The sequence below is a fragment of the Silurus meridionalis genome, chromosome 5, assembly GCF_014805685.1.
Source record: "Silurus meridionalis isolate SWU-2019-XX chromosome 5, ASM1480568v1, whole genome shotgun sequence".
NCBI lineage: Eukaryota > Metazoa > Chordata > Actinopteri > Siluriformes > Siluridae > Silurus > Silurus meridionalis.
In genome coordinates this window covers 2017428-2034391 of record NC_060888.1, presented here as the reverse complement: position 1 = coordinate 2034391, position 16964 = coordinate 2017428, and the positions used below count along the sequence as shown (strand labels likewise).

The window sequence follows — 16964 nt, the reverse complement described above, 5'->3', positions numbered from 1 at the left end:
ATACACATTTATTACCAAGCATGATCTGACTCTTCAAATAATAATAGTAAAAGGATTTTAGCTGGTCAGAGCCGCAGTAGAGCTTTTTTACTCCTGAATGTTTCACCCCTGTTTCTATAACATTAATAACATTTTTCAGTAAATTGATTGAACTTAACTGAGTAGAAGCTAATCATTACTAAAGATTAATAACTGCTGTAACAAAGACCCCTTGGCTGTAGTTCACAGAGCCTAGACTTCACTTTGAGAACATGGAAATATTTTCCATTCCTGCTAAATAACTGCACTAAATTACAATAAATACATAAATAAATAGCAAAACAACAATGAGTGTGCGAGTAAAATCCAAACTGAAGTTATAACACAAGATGGCCACCATGATAACGTTCCAGTTTGTTTTACAGAATGTCGTGCCATTTAATCATTTAAATATGTATAAATCTATTATTTTAATTCAAGGAACCAAACATGGCTGATTCAGTGTGAAGTAATGCGTTTCTTTCAAATCAGTAAAGCAGCAGTTGACTGAAGTCAGAATTCCAGTGTATACTGTTGGAATGGATGGAAGGAGCCTCCAGTTTCAGATAAAAGTATTGGGACTCCTGTCTTTTCCAACCATATGTCGCTCTTCTATTAACTGTTACCACAAACTTGGAGGCACACAATTGTATTGGGGCGTCTTTGGATGCGGGAGCGTGACATTTTCCCTTCACTTGACCCAAACCTGTTCCAGCTCCATGGAGAGATGATTTACATGGGTTTGAGTTGAAGATCTCCTGCTATAGAGCTTCAACCCTACTGAACACCTTTCGCATCAGACTGCACTTCAGGTCTCCTCACCTTCTCAGCTACATCAGTACCGGACTTTACTAACACCCTTGTGGTTGAATAATTCTCCACAAAATCTCCACAAAATATTGTGAAACATCTTCCCAGAAGAATGGAACCTATTATAACAACAAAGGGAAATAAATGTGGAACAAAATGCCGCCTGCTTTGTGGTAACAGACCAGACACCAGAAATCGTCCCATCATTTCCATCCCTGATCTTCATCAGCTTCATGCAGTTTCATGTAAATTTCATCTGTAACCACTACAACATTCCGAACACAATTTTTCCCACAGACGCTCATAACAATAATCAAAGCGTGACAAGATTTCATTTAAACCCCGAACAGGGCTCAGATCCGGGTGCCGCATCCGGACTCCTCAACTCCGACGTTCTCACGCTTTTATACATATATATATATATATATATATTTATCAGAGAATTAGAAAGTTGATGAAATGTAATACCAGTCATTTAATTGAAGCGTATTTAAAGCCACGAGCATGAAATTGCTTCTGCACTGCAGGCTGTGAGGAGGAACGTCAGGGTTGACTTCTGCTCCCGTTCCTTTTCTGTGCCCACTTAATATGTTGAATTATTTTGATCAAAGCGTGCGAGGAGATGCTCGCTGAAACCCATGTGTTTTTTTCTCTCTGTTTAAGATCAAAGCAAGGTAAAGACGATAAGACTTCAGTAAAAAACGTCTCTCTATCACTCTCTCCATTGTGGGCCAAGATGTGCATCTACATCAGCCGAGAAAACACAGTAGAATGAAGAAGCAGCCATGACGCAAAAATAATGACAACAGCAACAAGGAAGTCCAGACAACCTGATGATGTTCGAACAAATCTGGTGTCATGAAGAAGCACCGTGTTCTGTGATTAACTATGAACTTTGTCTTCAAAATGTACACTATTCATATTTACACTATTTACTCAAATTATATTTATTAGTTCTTTCATTTGTTTATTTATATATGTTATGTATTATGTAATAAAAAATTATCTCTCTCGATGTGTCGTCCCCCCTCAGCGTATCACGGCATCACCTGGCTTCAGAACATCATTAGTGCCCAAACAAAAGAGGAATTTCTGTTGCTGCTGTTGTTGTTTTTTTCACTTAGCAGTGAACTCTGAACTCTGAACTCCGCCGAGCGAGACGCTGCTTTAATAAGCACAAAAAGCAAATAATCAGAAAGAAAAGAAACAGAAAAACAGGTCCAGTAATCAGCCCACCAGGAGTGAGCTGTGTGTGTGTGTGTGTGTGTGTGTGTGTGTGTGTGTGTGTGTGTGTGTGTGTGTGTGTGTTGGAGGGACATTTTTTAAATTCACATTAAATGGACACCAAATGTCCCCACAAAGACAACAATTATCCCTTTTTTTGAAGAACTGTGTAAGATTTTTTTATTTAACTAATTCTTTAAAAATGCATTTAAATGTATTTATTTTAATTAATAATTTACTTTTATTTTGAGTTCAAATAAAAAAGACTGCAGTTTTGCTTACTGGGGTAAAGGATTTGCTGTAGCGTCGAATTAAATAGAATTAATTAGCTGCATGAATTATTATGGCAGTTGAAGGTCCTTGTAGGCATAAGAAAACAAATGTGTGTATTTGTGTGTGTGTGTGTGTGTGTGTGTGTGTGTGTGTGTGTGTGTGTGTGTAATCCTTAGACAGGCTGGTCAGCACATAGAGTCTTTGCGTTTCTGCTCTAAAAGAGGATTAGAGTCATTCAGCGATCCAAAAAAAAAAAAAAAAAAAACATGAGCAAACAAATCTGGTCCGATTCCAATGTTGACGTTTCTCTTTACACGTGACACTTCACAGGGCTCAAAAAAAAAACCTTCAACGCAATAGATTTATTCACAACGTCCTTTTTTTCCCCTCGGGTACAAAAAGCCTATTATATTAAACTCCAACAAAACGTATTTTTAATCACTAAACGTTTGTTTTACTGATGCGTCTCAAATCAGCACCAAAATCCGCCATGATGCAACACATCCGGCAATTAAAACCGTCCGTGTGGAAACGTAGCAAAAGTTCCGTTTGGGTTCCTGATGATTTACGTCATTTAAAACACCACAATTACTTAATACTCAACTTTTACAAGAGTATTTTGTCTTCATGCCCTATGTTGAGTTTGGTTTTACTAATAATAAACAAACATTTGCATAAAGCATCCATGTTTGTCCATGTTGATTAGAGGATTAAAAAAACTTATTAAAGTATTAATTTAAGGTAAATTTACAGCAGATAAAAATGTGCGATTGAGTTGCGATTAATCACGAGTTCACTTATGACCATCTTACGATTAATCATGATTCAGTTTTTGAATTAACTTACATCCCTGATAGATAAAGTATTTATATAGAAATCGCCATCCTGGTCCTGTTTAACCGGACCCTCGTTTAGACGTCGTGGTGGTGTAATTACTCGTCCTGGTGTGTGTTGTAGGGGGACGACAGGTGAGAGTCCGGAGTGACGAACCGAGTATGATATTTAGGAAGAACAAGATAAGGCAGCGAAGGCCACAGAAATCTTCCACGCCGGCGTAATCACAGTCAGACATCATGAAATTTCCCTGACATTTGCAGAAAATGTAACACTTGATGTAATATTTGACTGCTTTTTTTTCTTCCAAAAAAGAAACTGGAGAAATTAATTATATAGTCGATTTATGAGAAATTGAGACATAAAACTTTAAATCATTGCACGTGAAAGCGTCATAAAACAAATATGTATGTATGTATGTACGTTAAGTGTCTATCTATCTATCTATCTATCTATCTATCTATCTATCTATCTATCTATCTATCTATCTATCTATCTATCTATCTATCTATCTATCTAGCTATCTATCTATCTAGCTAGCTAGCAGTTTAGTGAGTAAAGCATTTGACTTTGGATCCGAAGGTCATGAGTTCAAATCTCAGAGTGGAAGATCTCCTGCTAAAGGTCTCCAACACCATTGAACACGTCTGGGATGAATGTGAACGCTGACTGCACCCCAGGAACCTCCTCACCTTCTCACCTACATCAGTACCTGACTTTACAAACACACCTGTGGATGAATGAATCTCCACAAAATCTCAAAATCTAGTGGAACATCTTCCTAAAGGAGTGGGGCTTATTATAACAGCAAATGTGGACTCCTTGTGGGATACGATTTTTCAAAAGAAGCACGTGTCAAACGTATAGCCAGGTGTCCACAAACTTTTGGAGTGTGTGGTTGAAAAGTGGATGGAGATCCGAGGATGACGAATTGGATTTCAAGTCTCCATCCTGCCTGATTTGCGCTCCGGCTCAGAAGTTGTGCGCGGCTCGGCCCGGATAATAACCTTCATTTGCTAATTGGTATGCATGGCTCTAAAAAGACATTACTGATGACTGAGCTGTTTCTGGGTGCTGTCGTGAAGCGCAATCCCAATGAGGGATTCAGGGCACAAAAGAAACGTCAGATAAAGAAAGAGAAAAGACAGAATAAATCCCTGCTATATACTACATGTTAAAAACAAACAAACAAAACAAACAATAGGTTTGCTGTTTCCATCCAACGGAAAGAAAAATCTTCTTTTATTCCTCAAAAACAGAAGGAAAGAAAGAGGAGTCGGTTCATACACATTTGGGTCTCGGGATCATTTCTTTTTTTTTTCCCAAAGAAAAAGGAACAATATAATAAATCTTGCGAGATCTCATTAAAATGAACAAAGCTGGCATGCTTAAAGGTTCCCTGACAAGACAGTGTGCTTTCAATTATCTTAATTAAGCAAGATAACTTTGCAGCACAGCAATTAATTAGAGAGAAAGTAAAAGAGAGGAGGAAAAAAAAACAGGATGGAGATGCGTGATGTTACGCAAGATCCACCGCAGTCCAGGCGGACCTTTACATCTCGATTGGGTATATATGTGTGTGTGTGTGTGTATATATAACAGTGTAATGCTTACCAAGAATACAATTCCAGAATGCAGAGAAGAGAACGATCACTCATTCAGAAGACAACGCAATGCTAATGAGACGTGTGTGTGTAATGTGTGTATTCGGCTGCTTTGATTTGTACACAGCCATGTCATAACGAGCCTACGTGAGATTGCACTCACTTCGCAAACGCTCACTATGTGACTGTCAGCCGACAGCAAAACTGCCTCTTCTGCGTGTCGTGATAACAGAAAACACACCGAGCTCAATCCCAAACGCTTCAGAAACAAACACGGAAATCTTCCTAATAGTTCTTTTCCGTATGCGGTCCAGTGTCTGGGCACCGTTTATTTAAATTGACTTGATATGCAAATTGTTATAATAGTGTACACTTTGATAGCTGTTAAATTTTCTCTAATCTGATTGGTCACAAGGTGCGTCATCCATTCGTTTCTCGCGTACTGATTCAAAAACTCGTTTCCAACCATTGACAACATGGTACATGAGGCCTTCAAACGAATAGCAAAGCACAGATCATCTTCATCATAACATTAAAGGAAGGAGTCTCCAGTGCCAGTGATTTGAAGCCACTAAAGGAAAAGCTGTAGTTTATTTTTTTTTTCCAACAGCGATTTTGTGGCTGCTAAAAATGCTCCACAGAATCAAATGTATCCGTAAATGGATAAAAAGTACAATGTGAGTTTTCTTTCAATATATAAAATAAAACTAAATGAAAAAAACTGCTGCTGTTGGAAAATTGTTGTATTATAAAAGGTAAAAGTGGTGAAATTAAAACCTTCAACACACTTTTATTTTTTTCTTTACTCAGATATAAAAAAGATTTGCCTGATGTTTGCGCCATGGAGTCTTTTTTTTTTTTTTTTTTTTTTTGCTAAATTTGAGATTTGGCACATCAGTAAAACAAATGTTTAGAGATTAAAAGAAAAATTTTGTTGGTTTAAATTTTTTATATGTGAGTAAAGAAAGAAAGAAATGTGTGTTGTTTTTTTCATATTTATTCATTTCTTTTTTTTTATAAAAATGGTCAAACAGAAATGAGCGCTGCATTAATTGTGTGTTAATAAAATTTGTGCTGTGAAAAAATTAATTTGCGTTTAAACGTTATGTTTCAGCCTCGTGCAGGTCTACAATCTCGTCCCTGATGTCCTCTGACAGCTCTTTGGTCTTTCCCATGGTGATGAAGAGGGTTGAATGGAAGAGGTTGTGACGGGTGTCTTTTATACACATCACATACGGGATTCATTTGGGTGTGTGGAAGTCGGGATTCTTGCTGGTTTGTACAGAATCAAATGCTTATAATCACTCAATCAAATTTATAAACTTTTTAGAAGGATTTTACTCTTTTTTTTTATTTCCCCATGCCTGGTTTAGAGACAGTTGCATTGAGTAAAAGACAAGAGGTGGAGCTGGAGGTAGCAGAGCTGAAGATGTTGAGATGTTCGTTGGGTGTGATGACGATGGACAGGATTAGAAATGAGTTTATTAGAGGGCACATGTAGGACGTTTTGGAGACAAGGTGAGGGAGGTGAGATTGAGATGGTTTGGACATGTGCAGAGGAGGGACATGGGGTATATCAGTAGGAGAATGCTGAGGATGGAGACACCAGGAAGGAGGAAAAGAGGAAGACCAAGGAGGAGGTTTATGGATGTGGTAAGGGAAGACATGCAGGTAGTTGGTGTGAAAGAGGCAGATGTAGAGGGCAGAAAGAAGAATAATAAGTATGTCTGGTCATAAGTATTGTACGTGCTTTTTGAGCATCACATTTTACATTTAGTCCCAATTTCCTCTTATTATTCCCTCCACTCTTCTGAAAGATGTTCTACTAGATTTTGGGGTTTGCTAGTGAACATTTGTGTTCATCAGCCACAAGGGTGTTCGTAAGACTATTTACTAGGTATTGATGTAGGTGAGGTGAGGAGTTTTAAATACTTGAAAAGGAATAATTTAAAGTACGTTTGGAACAGATGAAAATGTTCAATTAAGTTGCGATTAATCACAAGTTAATTCATGACAATCGTGCGATTAATAGCGATTAAGTATTTTAATCAATTTATCACCCTAATATACAGTATATATTAAAGTGTGTGTGTGTGTGTGTGTGTGTGTGTGTGTGTGTGTGTGTGTGTGTGTGTGTGCACTACATAGGCTAAAAAGACTACTATATTACATTCTACGCAGCGCACTCTGTCCTGCCTTACACACATAACGCACTTTGCACCGAGTAAAAAATATATTATTTCAGACCATAGATCATGCAATTACAAAGGAAATGGAGAGCTAAATCCCGAAAGGCACACTGTTCGACATGAAGTGCCCTAAATAGGATAAAAAACGTTATTATTTCATGCCCCATGTGGCAGACCTTTATTGGAAAAAAGAAAGCTGGGTCTCAAATGGATATTTAGTGCACTCAATAGTGTGGAAAAGATCTTATTGCTTTAATTTATATCATATATTGAAGGCTTGTAGAGACAGGAATCTCGAATGGCTGGTTAATAGACACGGAGAGTAAAAACCGGGCTGTTACGTATCCTGTATAGTGCACTAGGTGGACGAGTCACTAAAACTAAAGGTGGTATATTAAACCCTTTGTGGTTTACTTTTTAATATATATATTTAAATAAATAAGAAGAGATGAATCCTAAATTGCTATAAATGTAGTGCACTAGCTGTGATGTACTACATGTCCATAGTAGACATATGGTGCACTACGTAGGGTGCAAAATCCATTAATTTGCACCCTAGGCTGTAAATCTAGAGCAAAATCCCAGATGGCTCCCTACTGGACACTACACGGGCTGTTATAACACACACACAACCTATATAGTGTGTATAAGTAGGGAGCAAGCAACCATTTGGGATTTAGCGAATAAACAACAACAAAAAAGAAAAAGCGAAGGACAGCAGAATGTGGGCTGAGGGGAGGAGGGGACGAGGGGAGTGAGTAGTCAATGAATTGCTCGTTTGTTTGCTGTGCTGCCTATTTGGTCGCGTTCCCACACAGTGCATGGCAGACCGCCGGCCTGATCTAAATTCCCTGCCGTCTCTGGAGTGGCCAGTGAACGAATGAAGGTCACGCTACAGCAGAACTTCATTATGGAGAAGTATTTACAAACAACGGGATTACACTCGCTGGGATTAAGGACTATTGTTCCAGAACAAAGTTTCCCACAAGCTCGAGGAGATCACAGATAGCGCCTGAATCAGGTTGGAATGTTAACGAGCGCTAAACATTTTAGATGTTCAGAACTATCCATCAAAAATTATGTTTTCATCTAAACAATCTGTAACAGTCTGTAACACAACACCTCTATCTGTATCTGTATCTTTGGAATTAACAGCACCTGGAAGAAAACTTTTTGGGTGAAAAAACATGTTGCTCGCACCAGTACACTTCAAGAAATGTGTAGAATTTAATAAAAGCTGATCTGGCAACCCGTTATGGTCTAAAAACCTCACTAATGCACTCGGATTGTATTTTTTCCCATTAAACTTCCTGTTTGTTGGTTATTTCTCATACACTAAAATGATCCTAATACATTATACTCTCAAACAACCCTCATAACTGACACCTCAAACGAATCGACAAACATCTGAACAATTTCAACACATAAATACTCCCAACAACGAAACCTTTGTGAACAGGTTCCTACAGCACACACTTTCGATCAAACACTTCAAAATTAAATACAGAAAAACCCATACACCCGAACAGCGCCCACAAACATCCATTCATAACAGAAGTCTAAACACCTACACACGGATAATTCAAAACAAACACCTGGTAGTCTCCAACACCCACATACATTCATTTACAGAGTGCATGAAGAACTTCTACCAGTAAACACTGCGTTAAACCCGACACCATATACAAACACCTCGAGCCTCCACATACCTCCATTTTCCCTGTATTTTCAAACACAAATGCCACATTGTACATATTTCTGCACCTCAACACTCCACCATGCTTCCAAACACTTTCTACAGATATGCTTTATCCTCCATAAACAAACACCCAGATACCATCATACCTCCAGACACTTCAAGTCAAGAGGCTTTTTACCACATTTTAACCATATAAAGCAGTACACAATGAAATGAGAAAACGTTTCTCCAGAACCCTGGTGCTACATAAAACAACAAGAGCTACATCCCATAACACTTCATATACAAATACCTCCAAGACCTACATGGACAATATATGGACAAAAAATCTGTGGAAACCTGAGCATAAGATTGTGCCGCTTCTTGAACATCCCGTTCCAGATTTAGTCTTGTTTTTCTGCTATAATAACCTCCATTTACCAGGTAAAACACTGTTTCTGTACAAACACCTCACTATACCTGCACACATTTTTTTTACATTTAACAAACTCAAACTAATGCAACAAAGACCACTATATAAACTCGAAAAGGGCTTCTCCAGAGTCCTTGAGCGGTCCAGTGTTGAACCTTTCAACATGCTGCATATAGTAAAAAATCTCTATCTAAAAATCTCTAACTAGCTTCCAGCAAACACCCTCTTATATCCATATACCACCCCAAACCCCCTGCCTCTTATATCTGCCTCTTATATCCAAAAAAAACATCTGAAGACAAACATTAACTTTTTTCAAATACTACCTAGCATAAAATAAAAATAAAGCACTTCAAAATACAGCCATCTTACACCCAAACATTATGCCGAACTAAATTATTACAGTCCTGCTAAATTACTCTACAAAACCACCCCATGAACCAAATCCCACCAAAACCTCATATAGGAAAATTAACCTACAATCAAATACCACCAAAATATACTCTTCTCTTCTCTAAAGACCAACTGTCCACAATCCAAAGATTTCATACAACCAAAAAAAACATTATTACATCCAAAAGATATTTGAAGGCAAACACCACTTATATCCAAATACTACTACTACAAAAGAAGTTAGAAAATCTAACTGCAATCAAATACCACTGTAAATATACCTCTACTGAAACAGTTCTCTATCTATCCAAAACCCAAACATCTGCTACAACCAAGTACCACCTCAAAAAGAAAAACACCTTCATCCAAACACCAACCAAAACAAACCTACCCCAAATGCCTTCAAACACCACCCACAACAAACCCACTTATTCAACACCACACAAAAAAAACGCCACAAATACCTACAAAATACCACCGAAAACTCTCCAAATTCGTCCAAATTCCAAAACTACCACTCAAAAAATCCTAATACCTTTAAACACCACCTAGAACAATCACATGTATTCAAATACCACCCACACACTCTCCAAATATTTCAACTACCACCCAAACACTCTCCAAATACCACCCAAACACTCTCCAAATACCACCAAACACCACCCAAAACAATCCCATTTATTCAGACACCACCCAAACAAACACTCTTAGAATACCAACAAACACCACCCAAAACAATCCCATTTATTCAGACACCACTCAAACACTCTCCAAATACCTCAACTACCACCCTAAATATCTACAAATAACACCAAACACTCTCCAAATACCACGCAGGAGCAAAATAAATCAATCTTGTATCCAAATACCATTCAACATTCACACAAACGCCTCAGAACATAATCCAAATCAAAACCTTTAATTTATTAACACACAAAATCACCCCAAACTCATCAGAAAGACCCTCCTGATTATTCAAATACCACTGAACACTGCCTATAGTCTAAAATATATACCACTGTACAATAAACACCTCCCACATTCAACCACCTACAGGTACTTCATGTGTAGTAGGAAGCAGAGAAAACAGCTCTTTATATCTTTATATGTTCAGCTCAAACACACACACACACACACACACACACACACACACACACAGTCCTGTCTCACATACTACAGCATCCTGTTTCTAACTGTGATAATTAGCCTCAGCATACAAATAGCACCTTTAATAATACAGATTAATATGGAGGATTCTAGCAGCCTGTCAGATGTTTAACACTGATGATGGCAACACACACACACACACACACACACACACACACACACACACACACACACCAGCAGCTGGGAATCAAACCAGCATTAAAGTGAGAGACATTCGAGAGGACTGACCGGAGGAGTGCCCACGATGCGTGGCGTCATGATCGCTGTCTCCCTGCTCACTGTCTCCGTGTCCACTGTCCTTCGAGCTCACGATGTCCGCTTCCTGGAATGCCGAACTGGAAGACGGGAGGAAGAAAAAGGAGACGTGATTTTTTTTTTTTTTTTTTATTGGGAAATGAATCCAAGATTAAAAAAATAGATTTAGTTTGAGCTCAGTGGGAAGTAATCATGGGTTAGGATCAGTAGAATTGATCATTTTTAGCAAATAAACTTTTTTTTTTTTGTTCTGTTTTTTTTATTTTAATCCTGCATACAAAAGTATCATTTTAATGATCTTTTCTAAAAGAAAATTGTTCATGAAACACAACAATAAACTGGAATATTTCATTCCAAGAAACTTCAAGTGTATTGAAACCAATATTTTCTTTTTCGTTTATATTTTTAATAGTTTTTTTGTTTTGTTTTCTAATGAAAAATTATTATTATTATTTAATAATCAGTTAATAAAAAATAATTTCTTTTTTGTCTCATCCATATCAACTTTAAAATTGAAAGAAAAACAAGAAAATTGTTGGCCTGTAATTTAATTGAGACAAAAAACCGACATCCAGACAGACTTTTTAACTATAACTATAAAATCCAGGGTCCTGCGTTCCAATTCCATGTAGTTCTCCATCTGGGTTTTCTATTTGGCTTACAGGTTTCCTTTCATGTCTCAAAAAACTTTACATCTTTAACCCTACTACACCTGTGTGTGAATTTGTGTAATAGACCTGGATTCTTTATGGACTGTGTTTCCAGAACATGCTCAATATTCCTGGAATACACTCCGGATTCACCGGATAAAGCTTACAATGAATATTCCCATACGTTTTTTAATACACTAAAACTAAAGCTAGAACATAAATTAGGACTAAAAGAAAATACACCATTGTAGTTTAAGAATTTCTGGAGTAAAGCCGATCCTTACCTGTTCACACGCCTCGGTCTGTCCACCAGGTAACTGAGCTCGGCCCGCTGGTGTTTCGTCTGGAAGAGAACAGCATTTCGGTTCATGAAAATACAAATGGTGCTTCCAGACATTTGTTCCTCAAATAAATTGTTCACAAGGATATTGATCACTATGATACCTAGCAGTAATTAATAATGGGGATCAGTATAGTGATTATAACATGCATGGATTTTATTCCCAGCTCCTCGAAGTGCCAGGAATTTGTCTTGCACCTTTTCAGCTCAGCTTCCTTATAGACACATCTTTGTTCCTGTGAACCTCCGCAGCACCGTGACTGGCATCGTTAATACAGCTGTGTGTGTGTGTGTGTGTGTGTGTGTGTGTGTGTGTGTGTGTGTGTGTGTGTGTGTGAGATGTTATTAAGAGCGCATGGAAGTCCTTACACACTGACATACCGTACACCAAGAACAGACTAATAGTGGAACAAATGGCTTTTATGCGTTTGTGTTCTTTCTTGCACACATCACCGTTTTCGCAATTTTGTATTGAACGTGAAAGCTTCTTTTCACCACCACCCCCCTCCTTTTTCCCTTTTCTTTCATTAAATCCATATGCAAGGCCATTAGCACTTGAACAGCAGTTCATTAACTGGATTAATTCAGGCCTTGACAAGATTAATAATTATTACAAAAAAAAAAAAAAGAAAAAAAAAAGACATAAAGCATGACTCCAGAATGTTCTTCATGAAACTCATAATTCCTCTATAGAGCTGATATTAATGTGATCGCAGCACCAGAAAACCATTTTCATCTTTTGGGTGCAATTTGGCAATTGGGAGCAATTTTCAAATAAATAGCAGGATATAAAAACATAAAATAGAATAAAAATGACTAGAAAATGCTGCTGGAGTGGATAATTGGATTTAACAGGGTCAGATATGAGAAACGAACAGCTGGAAATAGCATTTATGTGTAAAACATTTCTAAAAGTGACCGGATCTGTGCTACACATTTGTAAAATAGCTTTGTGTATACATGTTAAGTTCATGTAAGTTCAATATTTTTAAGTAAAGTATTTACCTCTTATAGAGCTTAATACGTGCCTAAAGTCTTCTATAGGAACGAGTTTTCCTGAAGTATTCTAGAGTCTAATACATCCAGAAAGCGTTCATTTGCCACCTACAGAGTCGCATTAGCTTTTACAATGCAGAATTAACACTTCAATTGAACTTTTATGGTGTTAATCAAATATCTACAGCCTCAGAGCTCAGGTCATTTGCTGTGCAGCTTTATGTGGTTTACAGAACGATCATGATCACTGCAGGACATCAGTTTTAGGAATTATTTTTACTTTTATTAGCTATTATTGGAGACATAAATGCAAATGTATAATGACTTGTAATGGAATATTTATTTTGATTACCTCGCTGGATAAAAGGCTCCCGTTAGAGATGATGTCCGGCTGCTGTTGCTCCGTGTATGTGGTGTGTATTCCTCCTCGTGGGCTGTGCTCGGTGTCCGTGGCCGCGCGGCTCGCTCCCGCTCCGCATGCTTTCAGGAAGAGCAGGTCGGTGTTGGCGGACTCAGGGGTGAGGCAGACCTGATAGCAGTAATTTTGGCCGCGCCGCAGAGAGCCAAAGCTCCCGGACTCCTCGACGGGCACCTGCGCGCTCCCGACTCCGCAGCCAACTCCAGCGTGCGCGCTCACGTCTGCCGAGTTGGCACTCTGCACCAGCATGATGTCCGACTTGCTAAGTTTTTTCTGCTTCTTCTGCTTCTTCTTGCTGCCACCGTTGCCGCTGCTAACGCCGCGGGAGGAGCGCGCCTGTCGCCCACAGCAGAGGCAGCAGGACGCGTTGCATCCCGCGTACACGTTCAATTTCTTGTCTTTGCGGCAGCGCACGGCGAGGGCTATCATGGCGAGCAAAAAGACAAACGAAACCGAGCCGAGAGCGACGATCAGGATGAGTGTGAGGTCCAGGCTCGCGTCTTTGGCACGGGCAGCTCCACCACGCTCGCGATCGCCGCCGCCCCCTCCTCCGCGTCCCTCCGCCGAGGCCGCCGCTGGAAGCCCGTCCACCAGTGCGACCTGAACCACGGCGCTGCACGAGAGCGGCGGCTGGCCGTGATCTCTCACCTCCACTAGTAGCTCGTACAGGCGCCTCTGCTGGTGCTGCTGCGCGTCCCGTTTAGCCGCAGACACTCTGCGAGCCGTGCGCAATTCCCCCGTGCGCCAATCCATGCGAAACAATCCGTCCTCGTTTCCGCGCTGGATGCTGTAGGAAAGACGCGCGTTCTCACCGTCGTCTGCGTCTGTGGCGACTATACGTGTGACCAGGTAGCCCGGTTCGGCTGAACGAGGCAGAGGCTCTCTGGCTGTCCCGTTTTTGCCCAGAGGCGCGATTACGGCCGGCGCATTGTCATTCTGATCTACTACGACTACGTGAACGGTGGCGTTTGAGTGCAGCTCGGGGCTTCCTGCGTCCCGCGCCTCCACCGTGAAGCTGAACTCCTTGAGCTGCTCGTAGTCGAAAGAGCGCAGAGCGTACAGGTAGCCGTTTTCCGGGTTCACGGACACGTATGTGAGGACCGACATGCCCTGAATGTCGCGGTCCAAGACCGTGTAGGTCACCCTGGAGTTATCGCCGGCGTCTGGATCCCGCGCGCTCACGGCGTAGATGTAGGCGCCAGGCACGTTGTTCTCCGTGACGTGCACGTCGTAAATGGGCTGCGAGAACGCGGGTGCGTTGTCGTTCTCGTCCGAGACGCGCACCTCCACCGACTTGCTCGAGGAGAGCGGAGGCGAGCCCCCGTCGCGAGCCGTCACCGTAACCGTGTACGCATCGGCAATCTCGCGGTCCAGCGGGCCATCCGTGACCACCGTGTAATAGTTTCCAAACTCAGACTTGAGCCTGAACGGCACGTCACCGAGGATCTCGACGCGCGTTCGCCCGTTGTCTCCAGAGTCCTTGTCGGTGACGCTCAGCAGCGCAATCACTGTGCCCGGGGCCGCGCTCTCGCTCACGGACTCTGTCACGGTGCTGAAGGCGATCTCCGGCGCGTTATCGTTGACATCCGTGACTTTCACGAGGACTTTACAGTGTGCGGGCACAGCGTTTGGCCCCATGTCCTTGGCCTGCACATAGAGCTGATAGAGGTTGCTTTCCTCGAAGTCAACCTCGCCGCGCACTTCGATGCGGCCCGTGCGCGCGTCCACGTCGAACAGCTCGCGCGCGCGGCTCGACACGTGACTGCCAAAAGAGTAGACCACCTCTCCGTTAGAGCCCTCGTCCGAGTCGGTCGCGTTGAGCTGGATCACCAGAGTGCCCGCGGGCGCATTCTCAGCCAGGCTCGCTGAGTACACGGCCCGGTCAAACGTTGGCACGTTGTCGTTTGAGTCGAGAACGCGCACCACCAAGAGCGCCGTGCCCGTGCGCGCCGGTTGCCCGCCATCCACCGCCGTGAGCACGTAGCGGTGCACCGCCTGCTGCTCTCTGTCCAGGGGCTTCTCCAGCACCAGCTCTGCGAACTTGTTCCCGTCCGTTTGCGTCTGCACGTCGAGCGCAAAGTGACCGTTTGCGGTGATCTCGTACGTCCTGAGCCCGTTGCTTCCCACGTCCGGGTCGAAGGCTGCTTCCAGCGGGAAACGCGTGCCGGGCGTGGCGCTCTCGCTGATCTCCACCGTGACATCGCTCTCCGGGAAGCTGGGCGCGTTGTCGTTCACGTCGTTCACCTCGACCTCGACTCGGAAAAGCTCGAGCGGATCCTCCAGGAAGACTTCGAGGTGCAGCACGCACGACGCGCTCTGCTTGCACACGCGCTCGCGGTCGATGCGCTCTCGCACCAGCAGCGCGCCGCTCTCTACGTTCACGTCCAGGTACGGGCTCCCGCGTGAGCCCGGCGCCGTCTGGAAACGACGGGAAGCGAGTTTGGTCAGGTCCAGACCCAGGTCCTCGGCGATATTACCCACGAATGTTCCTCGTTCCGTCTCCTCCGGTACCGAGTAACGGATCTGCGAGGCGACCCTGTGCGCCAGACACAGCGCGAGCCAAAGCAGGAGCATCTCCATGTCCACTTGATTTATCCGCAGGAACGAATTAAAAGCATACAAACACAAAGGTTGAACATGTAAAATATGAAGAACTTGTGTGTGCCTGTGCGTGAGGAGAGGGGGGTGGGTGACTTGAGGGGGGTAGTGGGGTGGGATTAAAAATTACCCCCGCAGAGCCGCGCGCAACACAGCAGCAGTCATCACGGAACAAACCAGAGTGATGTCCATGTATTATTATTATTTTGTCTCCTTCAGAACCTTGGAATCATGATGTCCGTGGCAAATATCTCACATCACAAACAGTGAGAATAAAAAACAAATAGATGATAAAAAAAGATACTAAGCTCGGATTTACACTCGAAGGGGATGTATTGATCTTGCGCGAGCGCACATTCCTCTGATCGGAAACAGTTCAAAAAGAATGACATAAGAAGAATAAAAAAATAACCATAATCCACTGAGTGAAATAAAGAAATCCAGGCTCTTATTTCTGCTGCTGATGAAGAAGAAGATGATGATGATGATGATAGTCCGCTTACTCAGGCCGCTGCTCTGTTCTCCGGTGACCGAGAGCTCGCGGCGCTACTGAAGCTCGAGCGCGCGTCTGTCCCCAGTTTTGTCCCCCGCTCCGGTCCCCGGGATCCAACCAGAGCTCTCAACGTGAATGGAAAGCGAGCTGCAATTAGACGCGAGCGACGCCACTCCAGACTAGAACACGACCACGAGAGGCAGGGCTTTCACCAAGCCACGCCCACCCGACGCTCAGAGCCGCACCGTGGAGAGTATGTGAGAAAGAAAATCCTGAACGATCACCTTTTTCCCCTCATCATTTTATTTTCATTTATTATTTTTCATTTAGTGTCTACGTCACAGACCAGTAGAAATCAAGGGTTTGGTTAATAAATGAAAAAAAGAATCATGAGCACATTTATAAAAACATTCAAATAAAAAATAAATAAAACAATCCACCTTTTTACTATTGTAGAAATAAATAAATAAATATATATAACTACTTATTCATCTAATCGTTTATATCTTTTCTTTTTTTATTGAAAACAAAAAATATAGTATATAAACCTATAACACATAAAATAATGAAAATCTATAAGTGAAACAGTTT

The 16964-nt window shown here is 41.7% G+C and overlaps 1 protein-coding gene across 2 annotated transcripts in view; it reads right to left on the bottom strand.

Moving 5' to 3' along the window:
• The window catches only part of pcdh10b (protocadherin 10b), a 24444-nt gene extending 7886 nt beyond the window's left edge, over positions 1-16558 (bottom strand). For both annotated transcript variants that reach the window (XM_046850083.1, XM_046850084.1), the window contains exons 1-3: positions 13217-16558; positions 11813-11871; positions 10852-10958 (exon numbers count right to left, since the gene is read on the bottom strand). In XM_046850083.1, the coding sequence (XP_046706039.1) occupies positions 10852-10958; positions 11813-11871; positions 13217-15862 (2812 nt within the window). In that variant the 5' untranslated portion in view covers positions 15863-16558. The remainder of the gene's footprint in view (positions 1-10851; positions 10959-11812; positions 11872-13216) is intronic.
• Positions 16559-16964: the final 406 nt, after the last annotated feature.